The following is a 16,644-nucleotide window of genomic DNA, read 5'->3' as shown; positions in this document are numbered from 1 at the left end:
CAGTATTTTTTATATTTAAAAAAAATTGTATTTATCAGATAGAGCACTATGAAAAAACCCCAAATGTGAGCATTTGATCAATCTGGGAACACTAAAGAAAAGCTCATTGATGGAAAAAAATTAACCATTTTAAAAAATTGGTTTAGGCAAACTTCCTTGACGTATCTTTGTTAAATTTGAAGACCGTGACTTGGAAGTGTGAAAATCACATTTTGCTTGTCACAAATCAAGACAATGTGACATCAGAAGTGTTGGGGTGTGAAGCAGTCTACAGGGCCAGGCCCACAGTAAAGAGCTTCAGAAAAAGTAATGAATGCCAAGGGGCTCTGATAGACAGAAGGGACTCCAAGATAGCATGATGGCTTGATTACCATGTCCTTACTAACTGAAATCAGTAAAATGCTGCAAGATTTCTGCATTTGTTTTGCAGTTTAATTGTACTCTTTAATCTCTTAAAAACCAAGGCACAATAATTCCAAGTATCAGTTCCAGGGAATCACCAAAACTGACAATCCAAGTACATGAAGCTGTGTACTTACCATTAGTACCATTCATACTTCTGTGCCTTCATTGATGAATTCATTCCTGGCTCCCAAAAGTCACTCTCTGCTGTTACAGACAGAGCTGCAAGTGACATTCTGTATTTCATAACCCTGAGCTCAATACCCATTATTGCTCCTTATGGCAATTTTAAAGATTTGTTTTATTTAAGGAAGCTTTTCTTCATCAAAATAACTGTAACAGATGTTTTATGTTCTATTTGTTTTGCTGTGTGATAGCACTGCAGAGAGAGATTAAATTAACTCCCCAAGTAGTGTATTTCTAGGGTGAAAATAAATGAGAAGAAATCAAAACATATGTCCAAGGGAAAACCAACCATCTATTCAAGGGACGGATAATTTTGCAGTGCTGACTTTATTGGTTCTTTACACGGTGCCATTGTTTCCAGTGAAAAGTGTGCAACACATTCCCAAGATCTGTGCACATTATCACATTGGTGATCATGAGCTTCAGTTAATACTAAAGCTATTCATAACTTACCTTTTTTCTCTTGAATCATAATTCCCATATTCCTCTAATGATCATATTTTTAGGTCTCAGTAATCCTGGTTCAGTGTACAGATTGATATATACTAGAACTAAAGTATTATTGTACGTAAGGATTGGATTGCATGACTAGAGTGAAATTACTGTTCACTAAAGAACAGTAATAATTTATTTGACAAAATTTAAAAAAATTTAAATTCCTGTTTGGAATTCCTTGAAGATGTGTTGTGGAAACTGTATTACACTACATACATTTTGATTGACAAGGCTGCCCCAGGAACATTCCTTTTAAAAAGTATGAATAGTAAAAAGATTCTATATTTTAAAGGTTTTTGTATACTGAGTAAATAAGCCCAAACACTGTACGATTTCAGCAGTGCCTTGCTTGTCATGATTAACAGAATGACAGATCCGCCCACAAGTCACTAGCACCATGACAAACCATGCTATGGCAGAATGACAACTTTTCTCATCTAAATTAAAAAAGACATCAAGAAAATGTCGCTGTTCCCATATTGAAGTCTTCTGACAAAACAAAGCTAGCGACACCACAACAGTCACTCTCAACAGATGCCTTTTACTAAAACTTCAATTTGAGAAAAAGGCTTTAAACACAAGATATTCTCCAAAGCATTAATCATCAATAGGGATCCTGGGGCTGATTGTACTCTCTGCTTTCCAAGTCTGTATATATGGAGTTATTTTGATTATGTCTGTGTTGGAGAATCAAATGATTTTGAACTGAACTAGTGGCACAGAACACATTGAAATGTGAACTTGAGAACTTGTGAGCTATAGCAATGTAGAATTTTTTTGTATACAGCACATTTTTGTGCAGAGACCCTTATGTCCCACACAAGAAAAAAAAAAGCAGTAACTCTTAACTGCTTTTAGCAGAGCTAAATACTGTTTAGATTGAATTATTTCAGCATGGACTAATTTCTAACAGAAGGCTTGGGTTTTCTAGCCACTGATATAGTGACTTTAAAGGTGCTTGGTGCACACAGTTAAACTCAGAGATCTCAAAATGTAGAAGATTGACATATCAAGATAGAAAATAGACTGAATTATACCAGAAAGTGTTTGGTATATGTACTGGGCCATTGTTCTGTACAGAGGGAATTTATGTTAAAAGTAATAAAAGCCAGTAGAGATTTAACCAGCTACAAAAGCTGGGTTGAACATTTATACTGATACCTCAGACGAAGCATGAGCTTACAGTTAGGGAAGTGGTTAGTGTGAGTCGGTTGACGCTCCATTTCCTGCCCCTTTTAGCTGAGCTGTTGCTGTGCATCCAGCTGAGCCTGAGCTTCCTGCGTGGAGGATTCTGTCCCTGGTACAGTGGAGTCTCCTGAGTCTGCAGCGTGGTCATTGGCAGGGCTGTCAGCTCTCCTTTTTAATAGAAGGAGCAAAAGGGGTTAATGCAAGTTGTGCAAGGTTGTTTCGGGAGTCTGTGGTAGAGGTGGGGGTCAGATTTCATTCATTTATTTGCCTGTCCTTTATTGCAGTCCTGACCAGGAATGCTCATCATTTTTCATCAAAGAAATAGCTGGTGGTAGCTGAGCTAATCTTATCAGCTGCTGCTCTTGCTTTTTGAGATCAATATAAAGCATTTCCAGGTCCCTGCAGTGAGGTTCCATGGTTTCTTAGCTGTACTAAGAGAATCCCTGTAGTGTTTCTTAGGTGTGCTCTGAAACCTTGACAATCTGTATCCCTTGCAGTGCTGTCCTCCCAGTGCATGCATATATATGTCCCCTTCTGAGGCACATATGGGCACGTTCTTCTGTTGTCTTTGCACATCATTTTCATTCCTTCCCATAATTTATTCATGCCAGTTTGTCATCAAGTATTGTATTTCTGCCCATTCATTATTCAGTGGATGATAAAGAAATGGTGCAACACCAAACAGCACGAGGAAGAAATGCACCGGGGACTTGGTAGATCGGGAGTTGTATGTACAAAACCCAATGAGACATTCCAGTTCATTCCCTGTCCTGGCAAATATTGCTGCTTACTGAGGGACTGATCCTTCCAGCACTTGCATGCCAAAATCCCATAGATGCCATCAGTTTGTGTAATGAGGACTTACAGTTTCAGATCCTTGGAGCACAAGGTTTTCTTTAGCTATCTGAAAAGGTGCCCCAGGCTTTTCTTCAGTCTCTTGAGAGGCTGTTGCAGGTGGTGGCTCTGTCAAGATACCAACACCTGGCTGCAGGTCTGTAATTAGGAGCACTGATGTGAATAAACCTGTTCACAGCTTTAAAATTCAGCAGATCTACTGGCATTCATAAGCTCAGGACCCTGGTTGTCTGTGGTTTTTTGTGGAGTAGTTGCTCAATGCTAAGGTAAACATCTCTGCTCCTACCACTGCTTTCTTCTGGCTAAAGTAACAAAGTTGAAAAATGCAAAATCTGTATGGGAATGGTAAAAGCTGCAGTAAGTTGCTAATTGTTTAGAGAAATAATTTACTTCCATGGATTTCTACCTTTAAAACACTGTATCTTGTTGACCACAGTTTTAAAATGTCTATTTTTCATTCTTCTCCTATGTCTTCTGCTGGACTGGGAAGGTGGACAGCATGGCAAGTCTCCACAACATACACGTTCGCACAGGCTGCTTCTGTAACACTGGAGCCTGCCAGATGCATCTGGACATAAGCAATGAGGACATCCAAAGGAACCTGCAGGTTAGTCTCTGAATGTGGTTAGAACTTAAAAGCTAAAGTGAATCACATCCCATGGTTTTAAGTCTCTGTGGCTTTACTAATGAAGTTAAATTTGACTTATTTTCTTTAAGCATTCAACAGCTTTGCCTTGTTAAGGAACTAAATTGATTGAAACTCGGCTCATTGAAATGAGGGATTGAAAAAAATCATGTGATGAATGCAGAGAAGTATGTGTTGCTTGTTATTATTTCATTGGAGAATAGGAAATTAGGCCTTCTTGTTTGGTTTTGGAATTGCATGATATCAAGGCTTCCAGCAGAGCAGAATTTCCTGGACAATTCCTCTCATGTTTTTCTTTAAGTATCCTAATTAATTATTGTACATACTAATGCTCAAGAATTGTAGACCTGTTGCTGTTGGGTGTTACAATTTAAAATACATACGCAAATTGGACAGGAAACAATAAAGGCAAATACACAGTGACTCTCAGAGAATGAAGCAAATTTAGATGAAATCTACTTAGATTACTGGTGTGTTAGATTTTTAGAATATCAATGTAAATATTATTTTCAAGATTACTAAGGTTTCCCATAAGCTGTCATTAAAAGATGTATACCACGATGTATTACACTGAAGTGGAGGAGGCTTCCTGTCTGCATATTTGTCAGTTTGAAATTACAGTAAATTAATTCAGAACAATCAAAAACTTTATTAATGGTGTCTTTTCAAAGGTAAAAAAAAAAATCTAATGGCTATAATGATATTATAGCTCCCAGAGACATATAGATAATTTTGCAAGCACATTTACATACAGGACTGATAGCATTAGTTCTTAAAGGTGTCTGCAGTTCTTTAATACCTTCCTTGGGAAAATGGTGCTTTGACTTGCCATGGAAGCTCTCTCCTCTGAGAAAACAAAAAACTGTCTACCCTTTTGCTGAAGTGAAAAATGCCAAATAACCAGCTGCAATGCTCCTGGATCTCCTCATACAAGGAGGATTTTGCTAAGGAGTGAGTGACTCCTTTTAGGTCTGTCTCATTTAAATGGGGATAAGCCAAAGTTAAATTTATGGAGAGACACTTCATCGCCAAAGGTTGTATAATGAAGTGGTACAGTTACACAGTCGTTATTTGGGGACATTCCATTCCCATCAGTGCTTTGAGAAGGATCAGGATGAGTTATTGACAACATTACTGTGTAGAGGAAGGCATCTTTTATCATATTATTTGCACATATACTTCAGTTTTGTCTTTTCCCAGGGTGCTGGCTGTATTCTTCCTTCCCTGATGAAGTTGTACATGATAAAATGCCTGTGAGGGAGGACTTTCTGTCTTGAAGTGTCCCTGGAGAAGTGTGGTTAGTTTTCTTAGAATGTTATGTAGGAACTCGTTTACTTATTTGCACAGTAGGAACCTCTCTCCTCAGTCAATCAAGCAATACTTGGCAGAAGGGTTACAGAAGGGTATATTAACAGATGCAACCTAATTTTGAAAATATTGCTTCTGCTCTGTTGTCAAGGATAAAAACTACTTCACACTGCATTAAAATATTTACTACTGTGTTGCATGCTTTGACATAGATGTAGGGTTTTTATTTCTCCTTGCATAAATGGCATCTGTGTTCATTGTCCTGTGACATTTCTTGCTTTAAAAAAAAGCCCTCATGTAAATAAACTATTCACATGTCCATTTTTAATGTGACAGAAATGTGTAAATAAATTAAATTCTGAGAAAAAAACCCCAACAGCTGCTGCACTTAGGGAATAGGATGCTGCGTTTGGACTAAATCTTAAGTCCATTGGTGAGCTGCTATTAAGTGGATGAACAAAGGGGGACTCTAGCTCGCTTCACTGGTGGTGAGTGGCAGCACTCAATGACTCATTTAAAGAATGAGAAACTTTTGCCCTTAAGGGAGAGTTTTCCATAGAGCCTTGTATGAGAAACCTATCAGATGGATATCTACATGGAGGTCACTATAGGGCATTCAAAAAATTTTTCAACAAAATTTTTTCAAGTGCAAACTTGTGCTCATCAAAGGAGGAAGTGTTGAAGGAAAGACTAGTTCCCTTTATCCTGAAAGCAATGTGTTGACTGGATCAGCAAGACAGATTTTTTGGATATTCCTATGTCACTTAGGATGTTTGAGCTCTAGATTCAAGTCTCTGCTTTGCTGCTATCCCAAATGAGTTAGTTCTCTGCTGTTTGGACTATTAAACGCAAGCCATGATAAAGCCACTGGTGATATAAAATGGTGCTTTTCTGACTAGTGAATATCGAGAAAACTTCCCCCCAAAAAATCAGCCTTCTCATAGTTTGTTTTCTTATCTGAACACACATCACAGTTTGAATCCCAGTGAACTATGCAGGTGAGACTGGAATATCTCTGGAGATTATCTGAGCTGACTGTCATGAGACATAAAACCTTTAAGTGATTCTTGATATGTTTTTGGGAAGTATGTCTTCCCCTAGAATAGAATAGGACAAGCAGCTCGAAATTATCTTCATAGTCTAAGTAAATCATAAGATGATTGAGGGTATTTTCTTAATTTTCTCTTTGTATTGATGAGTTAACCTTCTATTTTTTACAACAGTTTTTCAGGTTAGAATTAAGAGACTCATTAATAACTAGGTAAAATTAGAGAGAAATAAAGCAAAGTATCATGACAGCTCTCTGATTTTCTTCCTATTTCAAACTAGGCTGGCCATGTCTGTGGAGATAACATAGACCTAGTTGATGGACATCCCACTGGTTCTGTGAGAATATCCTTTGGCTACATGTCTTCTTTTGAAGATGCACAGACTTTTTTGAATTTCATCATAGCCACCAGACTCTCCAACTCGGATGCTGAGATTCCTTTCCAGTCTGTTACAAAGCTGATGACAGAGTCTGTTCCAGATGACCACTTTTCTTTTAACAAGGAGGATAAATTGTCTCCAATATTGCAAATCTCTGACAGAGAACTCAGGAATATTCCATCTGGGGCAGAGACAACTGGCAGCTGGCAGCCACCAGAGCCTGAGGCAGAAAGCATGAGGGCAGCTGTTTCTGAGACTGCAGTGCCAACGTGTAGAAAAGGTGGCAAGCCCATCACTGTTGCCAAAATTTACCTCTACCCAATCAAATCCTGCTCTGCATTTGAGGTATGTGCTTTGAACAATTCAGAAGTACTTGTGCAGCTCAGCCTTGTGTTTTTCATCAGACCTGTGTGTATGACATACTAGGAAGCAGATTGTGGGTACCGGTGTCTCCTTTTTTCCAGGTTCTGGGATCAAGTCCCACATGTTAGGCTACCTTGAAGGATTTTGAATTCGACTGAAGTTACAGGGGAGGGGTAAATGTGTCTTCTGCTCTCCCCTCCCCCACAAAAGGCAAATCTGCACATAATGTGCTGTCTTGAAGAAAATAGTTGGATTTGCAAAACTTGACTAAAATATAATCAAATAATTAGTATGCTTTTACAGAATGACATGTGCTGGACTCGTAGGCATTGAAGGGTAGGCAGCAATTGAGAAGTAACTTGATTACCATGTTATAATTGAGAGGCGGCTGATTTACATTACAAAGAAATGTTATCATTAAAAATACATTTGCAACAGAAATATGACATTTAAGTGTTGCTGTGCTATTTGAAACTTCACTCTTTGAAGATTTTAATTGCTTTTTTACCAAGTTAATAATATCATCACCTTAGCTGTGGCTTTTTTTTTTTTAATAATGCATGATGAAATAGGTGTGTGGCCCACACATGACCTAGAATGTCACTCTGCTTAGTACCATACTGGGAAGTGATTTAATGAATGTCAATAATGGTATAACTTTCTCTACAAAAACTTACTGGTGTAGGTCAGTGTCTCACATCTGAGAGAAAATTGGGGTCAAATCCAGTGACGAATCTCCTGAATTTCAAATAGGGCTTCTCAGCTGATTTGATCATGTTTCGTTTTTTTTTTTTCTTTCTCAGTGCAGAGAGGTTGGGCAGTTAAACACTATTAAATGATCAACCAAACAACTGTATTTTTAAATTTGGGTTGGCTTGTGATGTCTTTAATTCAGAGACACAATCCTGAGCATCAAATGAGACCTGAACAAACAATTTCCACCCCTTATTAACCTCCCACTAGATCAAACTGTTTAGAAAATCAAATTAATTGCCCATTTCATGTGAAAATTTTTTAACCTTTGTTGAAGTGTTGCAGTTTTCACAGCTGTATTAGAGAAGCCCAGTATGGAAGCTGCTGAAATATGTTGGCAGTACTCATGCACCTTTGGGGTTAAGTTCTGTTTTTGACATGCAGGCTGGTGTTGTGAGATACATGCCACAACATTCATCACTAGGAAGGCTTTGAAGTGATTGTGCCCAGGAGCAGGTAAGACATACCTCAGCATGAAAGAAAGCTTATGTTTCCCCACAAGCTGAGCCAGATTTCTCCTCTTCAAGCTCTGTGAGAGGAAACAGCTTTAGGTGATAAATTGACACAAACCCGGTACTCCCCAGCAGACAGGACTGCAGTACTATATGGAGGGGGGAAATCCCCATGCCTCATGCATATTGCTTGTGCCAAGCACGGGTTAATGGGCCCAGAGTGAAAACAGGACTCACCTTCTCCATCCACTTCTACATCTCATCCACTTCTACAGCTCATCACTGTTCTGTAAGCAGTGAGAGATGGATACCTGCTTATTCAGTTCAGCATAAAATAGGCATCTGCAATAGGAGAAATAAATTTTCCTAGATATTTCTGTTTCTTTTCATTGACTGCAAGAGGAATCTAAGGCAACTTAGATTATGCAGCTAACACTGGCTGATCTGAATAATGTAAAAACAGATATAAAAACTGCAACTATATTATGAGGTTTAATTTTGCATGTCTAGAGTAATTTTTGAAGTCTGTTTTGATTGTTTTATGACAAAGCCTCAGCCACAATAAAGGTCTGTAATCTAAGCACTGTCAGAGCCTGTATTGCCAAAGAGTAACAGAAAATTAAATAAATACTGGATTTAGTGTATGGTATTGGAGGGGACTGGAATTTTACTATAAAGAGCATTTAGCTCTTCTTCTCCTCTACTTAAACAGTAATTTTTGTGCATTTCCACATGGTTTCTATGTGGTTTATAGAAGGTACCTGAGTGCATGCAAAAGGACAGTAGAAATTGACCTAACAACTGGGAAATTGTTGTTATCCACTGGGAAAGGGCTTTCACTGCATTGGGAGAGCAGGCCAGGAGTTGAAGTCAAAAGAGTATTTTGATTTTGATGGGGTTTTTATATTGAAGTAAATCCCTGCAAAAAATATGTTTGCTTTTGTGACTTTTCCTGTCCACCAGATGTTCTCCTTGTTTTTTCTTCCTAAAAGTCTGACTGGCACTTCTAGACCTGTCATACTTTTATAACCAGCCTGTGAAAGATCTGCCAATCTCACTGTCTGCCTATAGAAGAGATAAAAATAATGTCTTACAGACCATCATTTGTAAAATGAACTTTAAAGTTCAATTATCCCATTCTAAGTCACCAAGTGGCTTAGTCTCTTCCCAATGAGAAAGAGTAGAATAGAAAGCTGTGGCTGCCAGGACCCAGACCCTGCAGAGTGCACTAACCTCCAATATGTATCTGTATATATGTTTTTATATATCATTACTGCAGCTTCAGCCTGTATCACCTTGAAACAGGAAAACAATGTATGTCACATGCACTGGAGTGTGAAGCAAGACATGCTAGAGAAGAAACCTTACCACAATTAAATGGAATCAAATCCTGGAAATCATTTTGCTTTCTAAAATATTGATTATACCAGAATCTCTAGGCTTTATCGTGAAAAGACTGAATCATAGCCAAAACTATTCTTTTTCAATTTGTTTAGTGGGTTTTTTTTCATAGACTTCACATTTAACATTGTATTATCTCCTTACTTCAGGAAATGCATAAACTTCTGAAGTCGTTCTAAAGTAATCATGTAGCTTTAGTCTTTGATTGGAATCCAAGAATTGAAAATCATCTAAAATAGCTTTAGATGCTTTGTAGTTGCTGGAAATGTAGAATAGTATTTTCCCAATTAAAAATTTGATCTCCATGTTTATCAGCTATAGGGTAACTCAGCTGATATGAAAAGGTAGAAGTGGTTCAAATGCTGAGCTGTAGTAAATTCATTCACCTTCCAATACTTTGATACTTGAGATCAGAAGCTCATGGATTTGTAGGTTCAAGTGGAGGCCTCCCACTGGTATGGGAGGTCAGACCTTCAGCATGTGCTGTAACTAGTGTTTATTGTAACTACATGATCACTTGAGTTTTCCTAAAATAATGTGTGCAGTGGAAAATTCCAGATAACTGTGAGCAGGACTCAGCCCATCTGCCACTGAAATCTGCCCACAGAGTTGCTGGTTGTAGGATAGATGATTAGTGGCAGGAGGGCAAACTTGAGGAGGATGTGAGTGCGAACTCACAGCTGTTTGATCTCCTCTTTAGAGTCACATAATCTCCTCCTCTCCTAAACTCTGATTTCTCTGTTCTATTCTAAGTGGTTTAGTATGAGAGGTTCTTGACCTCCAGAGAAAATGAGAGTGCAGAGTGCTTCGGCAGCTGGGAGGATGAAACTTGGCATGAAGATTGTCAGCTCGCTGCAGGTCAGGTGGTTTCTGCAGAATTGTATGGAGTGTTCCTGGCCACTGTTGTCCCATGGATTTTGTACACATGGTGCAGGAAGCAGAGGGCAGAGTTTTCTAGCTCAGCTTCTCAAATGTGGGGGTTTTTCCTACAATTATTTTATTAAATGAAGAAAAGCAGAGGAGTAACCTCTATCCCAGACCACTTTATTTTTTCCAACATAAAAATGTGTTTTAAACATGCATTTTTAAACAGGAATATCTCTCATGTTGATGACTTTTGCATAATATAATGCAATGTGCCCAGTGAAAGAGGTTAGGAATTTGACCTAATAACTAATTAAGAACTTTATTATTCTTACAGTAGATTTCAGAGTATAAAAATTGCATCTCAACAGAGAAGACAAACTAGCTTTTAATTTAAAATACAATGCAAATTCCTAGTGATCAGTGGATAAATTATATGTAAGACCACTAAGATTTTTAAACTTCGATAATTTAAAGCCTTTTCAGTGATTCCTTTAATGTCTTCAAAAACTGTATTGGCCTTCATGATGACATTAGTGTGAACTATGGGAGAAATGCAGCACAAAATATTTTACAGAAAAATCTGAAATAAAGAAAAAACCAAACAACACCACACATTTTTGCAGTGGATATTTTCATTTTGCAATAGGAAAAGATGGAGTAAAGCAGATGGGACAATACCAAGTACTGGCTGTATTATGCAATGATCCTCATGACAGGTAGAGGAGACCATACATTGAATGATCCTGGGATGCATAATCACCTGCCATGCTTGGAATGAAGGTGTGTGCTGGTATCTGTCAGTAAAACCATGCACTCCCTGCTTTCCTTCTGTCCTCCCACTTCTGATTTGTCCCAGTAGCCAGAGATGCCAGGCAACTTCAGGGAATCACATTACAGGCTATATAATGCACTATTGCTCACTGCCACATATGCTAACCTGCTCTGTTTTACTTTGTTTAACAATCCTTCAGCCCCTTTGAAATAAGGGCAGGATATGCTCTGCACAGGCCTAAGTGCTGAGAGGAGAAATGGATGTGTTCTTCCTTGCTCATCTCCAGTGTCAGTATTAGCAGCAAACCAGCTCTGGCTGTTCACAGCCATCTGGGACTCTCCATCCAAGGCAGGCCACAGTTATTTTGTTGTTGCAACTTCCTTTACCAGGGTCCTAGCAATACAGTGCAATACAATGAGCTGAAAAGTGGAGAGGGAGTTGGGCACCTGACAGTGCTCAGAGAACATCCATGACAGGGCAGGGACTCACTGCAGGGCATAGTGTGTGACTCTCGCCACAATGGCAAATACCCACAGGAAGAGGGGAAAATGGGTTGAGGACCTGTAATCATGGGCTGCATCACATTTGTGGTTTGAGTGAAGCATGGTGTTAGTTGCCATATTTTCAGACCTGTCAGAGGTGCATTGAGTGGAAGGTGTTGATTATTTCCAAATATCTGCTAGCTAGTTAGCTGGGCTTACCCTTTAATGCCTGTCAGCATGCAAGAACTTCCTGAAGCTCTGATTAAAGAGAAGATTTATTTTGCTCATAAAGCCTCTTGCCTTCAGTGAAGGGTAAGAAAACACTTAAGCTGTTTCCTGAATAAGATTGCAGTCCTGAAGTGGAACCAAAACAACTGAATGTTGCAATAGGGAACTGAGAAACTTTGTGGTCTTCTTCTATTTTTCTGTTTTTTTAGTTTATTCTGCTCTCTATATCTATCAAATCCTGTAGAGATCTTTTGGATTCATGGGAGGATGTATTACCAATTAATGATCTTCTTTTTTGGAAGGAAGATTTGTTAGCAGGAAATTCTTGCAGCTCTCAGATGATCACCAGCTGTTCAAATGCATTTTGTAGTCTAATTATACAGGATAACCAAAAATGCTGGTCTCTCCAAAGAATAATTTCCACTAAGAACAAAAGTGTATTCTTCAGCTGATATTGCAGTCTTTGGGCTGATTCCTCTCCTAAAAAAGACAGGGCAAAGGTTCACATAGCTGAGGTGCTAACAGCTTGAGGTTCCTGGATAATGTGATTTCAGATGACACTGTCAGACCTAAAATTTCTATTTATCACAGAATTTTCATCCACAGTTGCATAAAAAAATGCCAAATAATATTATAAATCCAGGGGGTTGATAGAACATATTTCTTCTCCTAATTTTTATTTTTCTATTTTCTGTATTCAGTATAGTTGGTTGCACTGTGGTGAAATTGTTTTTATTTCAGCTTTGATGCTTTAAGTTTTCAGTTCTACCATGCCTGCCCTTAGCTTTCTATAGTCAGGCAGTCAGTGTCAAACTGCTGCTGCAGGCTTTTATAAAAACAGGAAAAGTTTAAAAGAATGAGATATTTTAGGTTCTGTCAAGTTTTGGGTTGATCACATGATAAACAAAAATGTGATTTTAATTAATCTAGCTAGTGCTTCCAGACATGCTGTTCTTCATAGCATCAGGCTGTGCTTGACATATCTTTTACTCAATAGGGTTTTGCTGAAATCTTTTGTCGGCTAATTCATGTGAGATGTGCTCAGCTTTTCTATAAGAATTCAACAAAGTTCAGCTGTAAACTTTTCTCCCTATTCAACTGTGACTAGAAAGCATACGTGAGCTGAAGAATATGTTGGTGGCCAGCTTTATATTACAAGAATGGTATTAATATTTTAACATTCTGGAGAAGAAAGCAGATATTAATGTCACCCAAGGGCATTACTAAAATTGCTCTCTTTTTGGATTTCAAGATTACCATCTGTGTAGCATCAGAAACAGATGTTCTTTTCACCAGAAAAATGTATGTGAAAGCAAGGACAATATTCTTGTATGGGCTATTCAATGTAAAGGCTGTTATAGACATAATGGAAGAACAGATAGCAATGAAGACAATGTGTTTTGTTGTAAGGGAATTTAAAGAAACTATTATTCTCCCAGCAAAACCAGAAGCTTCAGTGGCAGAAATTTTCTCAAATGGATTAATTGATAAAGTGGTCCCATATTATGAAAAACAAGTTTTTTCAGAATTTTGAATTTCACAGTTTTCTTGCTTTCTGTTTGTTTGGTTTTGCCTTAATTCATAAAATTCCCATAAAATTTCTGTGCTTTTTAAGTTAAATGAAAATTTCTGGAGGAATAGGTCCTAAAAATGGATAACCATAAAACTGAAGACAGTTTTCAGAGTGTTTCAGAGATAGTTTATTCTTATAGCTCTGTTAAACTGTATGATAATATGTAACAACTTTCAGTAATTTGATTTTTTTTTTGTCAGCTTTGTGCAGTGATATCTTTATCTTTGATGAATGGATTCTTTTCCCTCTCTTCTCTTTTCAGCAAGAATCTATTAATGCAGCAAACATTTTTTAAACCCTTGTACCCCCTCCTAATGCTTTCCCAGGTTACAGAATGGCCAGTAGGAAACCAAGGTTTGCTGTATGATCGCAACTGGATGGTTGTAAACCAGAATGGAGTCTGCATGACTCAGAAGCAGGAGCCAAGGTTGTGTCTTGTGAACCCCTCAATTGATCTGAAGCAAAAAATTATGGTCATTCAGGCAGAAGGTTAGTAAACAATATCCTTTCCTTCCCTTCTGTGTTGGTGTCAGATTTCTAGGCGGGGACACCTGCATGCTCCCACCTAACTACTGAATGCTGTGCATGCTTACTTGTGACTTTAGGGACAAGTTCTGTGCCTGCTGTGGGCAATGAAGCCCAACCTTTTAGATGCAGCCCTGGGGGGCTTCCTAATTTATTTTTGGGCAGGCAGAGAGTAGACAGTGACTCCCTATGTGCAATCATAAGGTGAATGCTCCAGGATGGAGAAAGGAACAGACAGATGTGGAAATTTACTGACTAGTGTCTCTCCACAGCATGAAGTCCCACAGCCTGAAGGGATTGTTAGTGCTGCAGAGGTAAAGGAATATGTCTTAACATTAAGCATCTTGGACAAAAACCTTCCCATTTTGGATCTCTCTTCCTCCTTCCATCTGTGGGATTAAAGGGATAAAGTCTTCAGTGGAAATTAGTATTAATTAAAATAAGGACCAGACATTATTTAACTCAATTAAATACTTGCACTAGCAGGCAAATATTTTATGATGCTTGAGTTTCCTGGGAATTATCAAAATCCTTTTTATTCACTGCTGAGGGGAAAATAAATGAAAAAAATATGTAAAGTGTTACAGAAAGCCCTTTACTACTCAGGGATGAAAATGATTTATTTTCATAACAGTGCCATTGCCACTGAACACTGGAACAGGTTTGAATTGACAGAAGTCATTACTAATGCTGAGTTTGCATGTGTCTGAATGGTGTTCATCATTTCCCTGGGGTCCCACATTTACTCAGCCCATAGTGTCTTAACCACTAGTAATACACGTGACCACATTTTCAGCAGCCAGAGCAAAACAAGGGAACCTATCTTCAGATTTTTCACCCTTTTTTAGAAACCATATGAGTGGATCTGTAACCACAGTCTCCTTTCTGTGTGTACATTAGGGTTGCTGTCATCTCCAACTGTCTGAGCACTCTCCATAGAATTAAGTCTGACTTGTTGATTCTTTTTGTCTGAAACTGGTTTCTCAAATGTACATTTTGATACTTAGACTAATTTTCTATTTGCTGTTTTCTGTTTCCAATCCCAAACACAAGCTAGTCTCTTCTTAGGGATTCCAGACTTGCTCACTGACACATACACTGCTGCTTTCCTCTCTTACTTCTGTACTATTTCCTTGAAAATCTATCATTAATTCATTTCAATTCTACATGGAGCACCTTGCATCTCAAATTTCTGTAGTAGACTTGCACAGACAACCTTCTCCCACAACTTTTAAATTATCAAGTGCTTCAGAACTAATTATTTCTAGAGATTATTTCCTTACCATCTCTCTTCCTTTCTGACCATTCTGAGCCTGTTCTTCTTTTTTTTCCCTGCTAGCACTTGTTCAGACAAGTGCTTATCCATTAGTATGTTCACCTGTCAATAACGCCTGTCAGTAAGACCTTTCATACTTCAGGGAGTCAGGAGGAAGTTTTCCCAGAAAAAATGACTGTCAAGGCACCCATTTCATACTGAGATTTACAACTCTTGCCACAGTTAGTGCCAGGGTGAAATTTGCCTTTAAATTCTACATTTTGCTGTGCATCTTTTTTGGAGTTCTCACTGTCATTTGCCTTCCTTCCAATGAAAGTGAAAACCATTTCCACACTGAAGTGATTGTGCAAGTCCATTGATCATTTTTCTATCCAAAAGTAATTGATGAGTGTGCTCTAATGGGAATGTCATTGCCATTTTTTTACAAGCCTGCTTTGGTACAGCCAGTGTGTAAGAATGGAGTCATTCTATTCTTTGTATAATGACCCTAGCTACCAAAGTCCTAGCCCGTGAGGTGATCTGGGGCCTCTTCTCTAGCAGTCCTGCTGGTTTTTAGTCTCATGATGGTCTTGCAACCTGTGGCATTTTTTAAAATTCTTGACAGTGAGATAATGGGAGTCTTTTCCTTGGGGAGTCTATTCTAGAGCTTACTGCTCCTAAGATGGCACAATGATGGGAGCACATACAAACCAGCAGGATAAGGCTGAGCACATAAATCTGTAGGAAGTTGTTCCAATATTTATTATGTTTTCTTTCTTCTTACCTGCAGTCTAAATCCATTATTTGTTTGTTGGTGTTAAATTTTTAATCTTTTTCTTTTATCCCTTCACAAACATGGGTCAGTGTTATATCTTCCACTTAAATAATTTCATGGGAGACAAATTTAATTTAATAAATTGACTCTTTCCTCACAAATCCCACGTTAATCCCTGCTGCTTTTGTCACCACACCTCCAGCCTGTCTGTACTTGGTTGCAAATGTAGGACCTGCAGCTGAATGCAGCATGTGAGCAGTGACCCATGTGGTGGGGAGCAGTGGAACTTGCTTGAGCCTGGTTGTTCTGAAGCTCAGAACCGTGGCTGCCTGTGTCGGTGGCCGATGCTATTTCAGATCCGTAGCTCTTAGTGACTGACAGCCACCTCCAGGTCTCCTCCTGCTCCTCTCCTTCATCCACATGGAAGGCCATCCACCTGAACCACTGCTTCATGCACATGGAAGGCCATCCACCCAAATCGCCTTTGCTCAGCCACAGCCGTCTGCATCTTTCCAAGCTGAGCTTTGTTCCCTCCATCTCTCCTCCCCCTGCCCTCACAGTCCCTGTGCTGAGTTTCTCTGTTTTTTCCATTTCTGCCATGCCCTTGCTTCGGTGACTGTGCAGGCCCAGCGCTGCAGGTGACGCTGACAGCGCAGTCCGGCGGCCGCCCCCGCTCCGCCAGGAGCCCGA

The 16,644-nt window shown here is 38.9% G+C and overlaps 1 protein-coding gene across 1 annotated transcript in view; it reads left to right on the top strand.

Moving 5' to 3' along the window:
* MOCOS (molybdenum cofactor sulfurase) overlaps positions 1 to 16,644 on the top strand; it is a 185,185-nt gene that overhangs the window by 146,588 nt on the left and 21,953 nt on the right. Inside the window, exons 7-9 of the mRNA XM_014312401.1 lie at positions 3,617 to 3,733; positions 6,410 to 6,853; positions 13,726 to 13,888. Coding sequence (XP_014167876.1) covers positions 3,617 to 3,733; positions 6,410 to 6,853; positions 13,726 to 13,888 — 724 coding nt within the window. The remainder of the gene's footprint in view (positions 1 to 3,616; positions 3,734 to 6,409; positions 6,854 to 13,725; positions 13,889 to 16,644) is intronic.

Source organism: Geospiza fortis, unplaced genomic scaffold, assembly GCF_000277835.1.
Source record: "Geospiza fortis unplaced genomic scaffold, GeoFor_1.0 scaffold206, whole genome shotgun sequence".
Classification (NCBI taxonomy): Eukaryota; Metazoa; Chordata; class Aves; order Passeriformes; family Thraupidae; genus Geospiza; species Geospiza fortis.
Note: the sequence above shows the minus strand (reverse complement) of the source record. Positions and strands in the feature narration are given on the sequence as shown.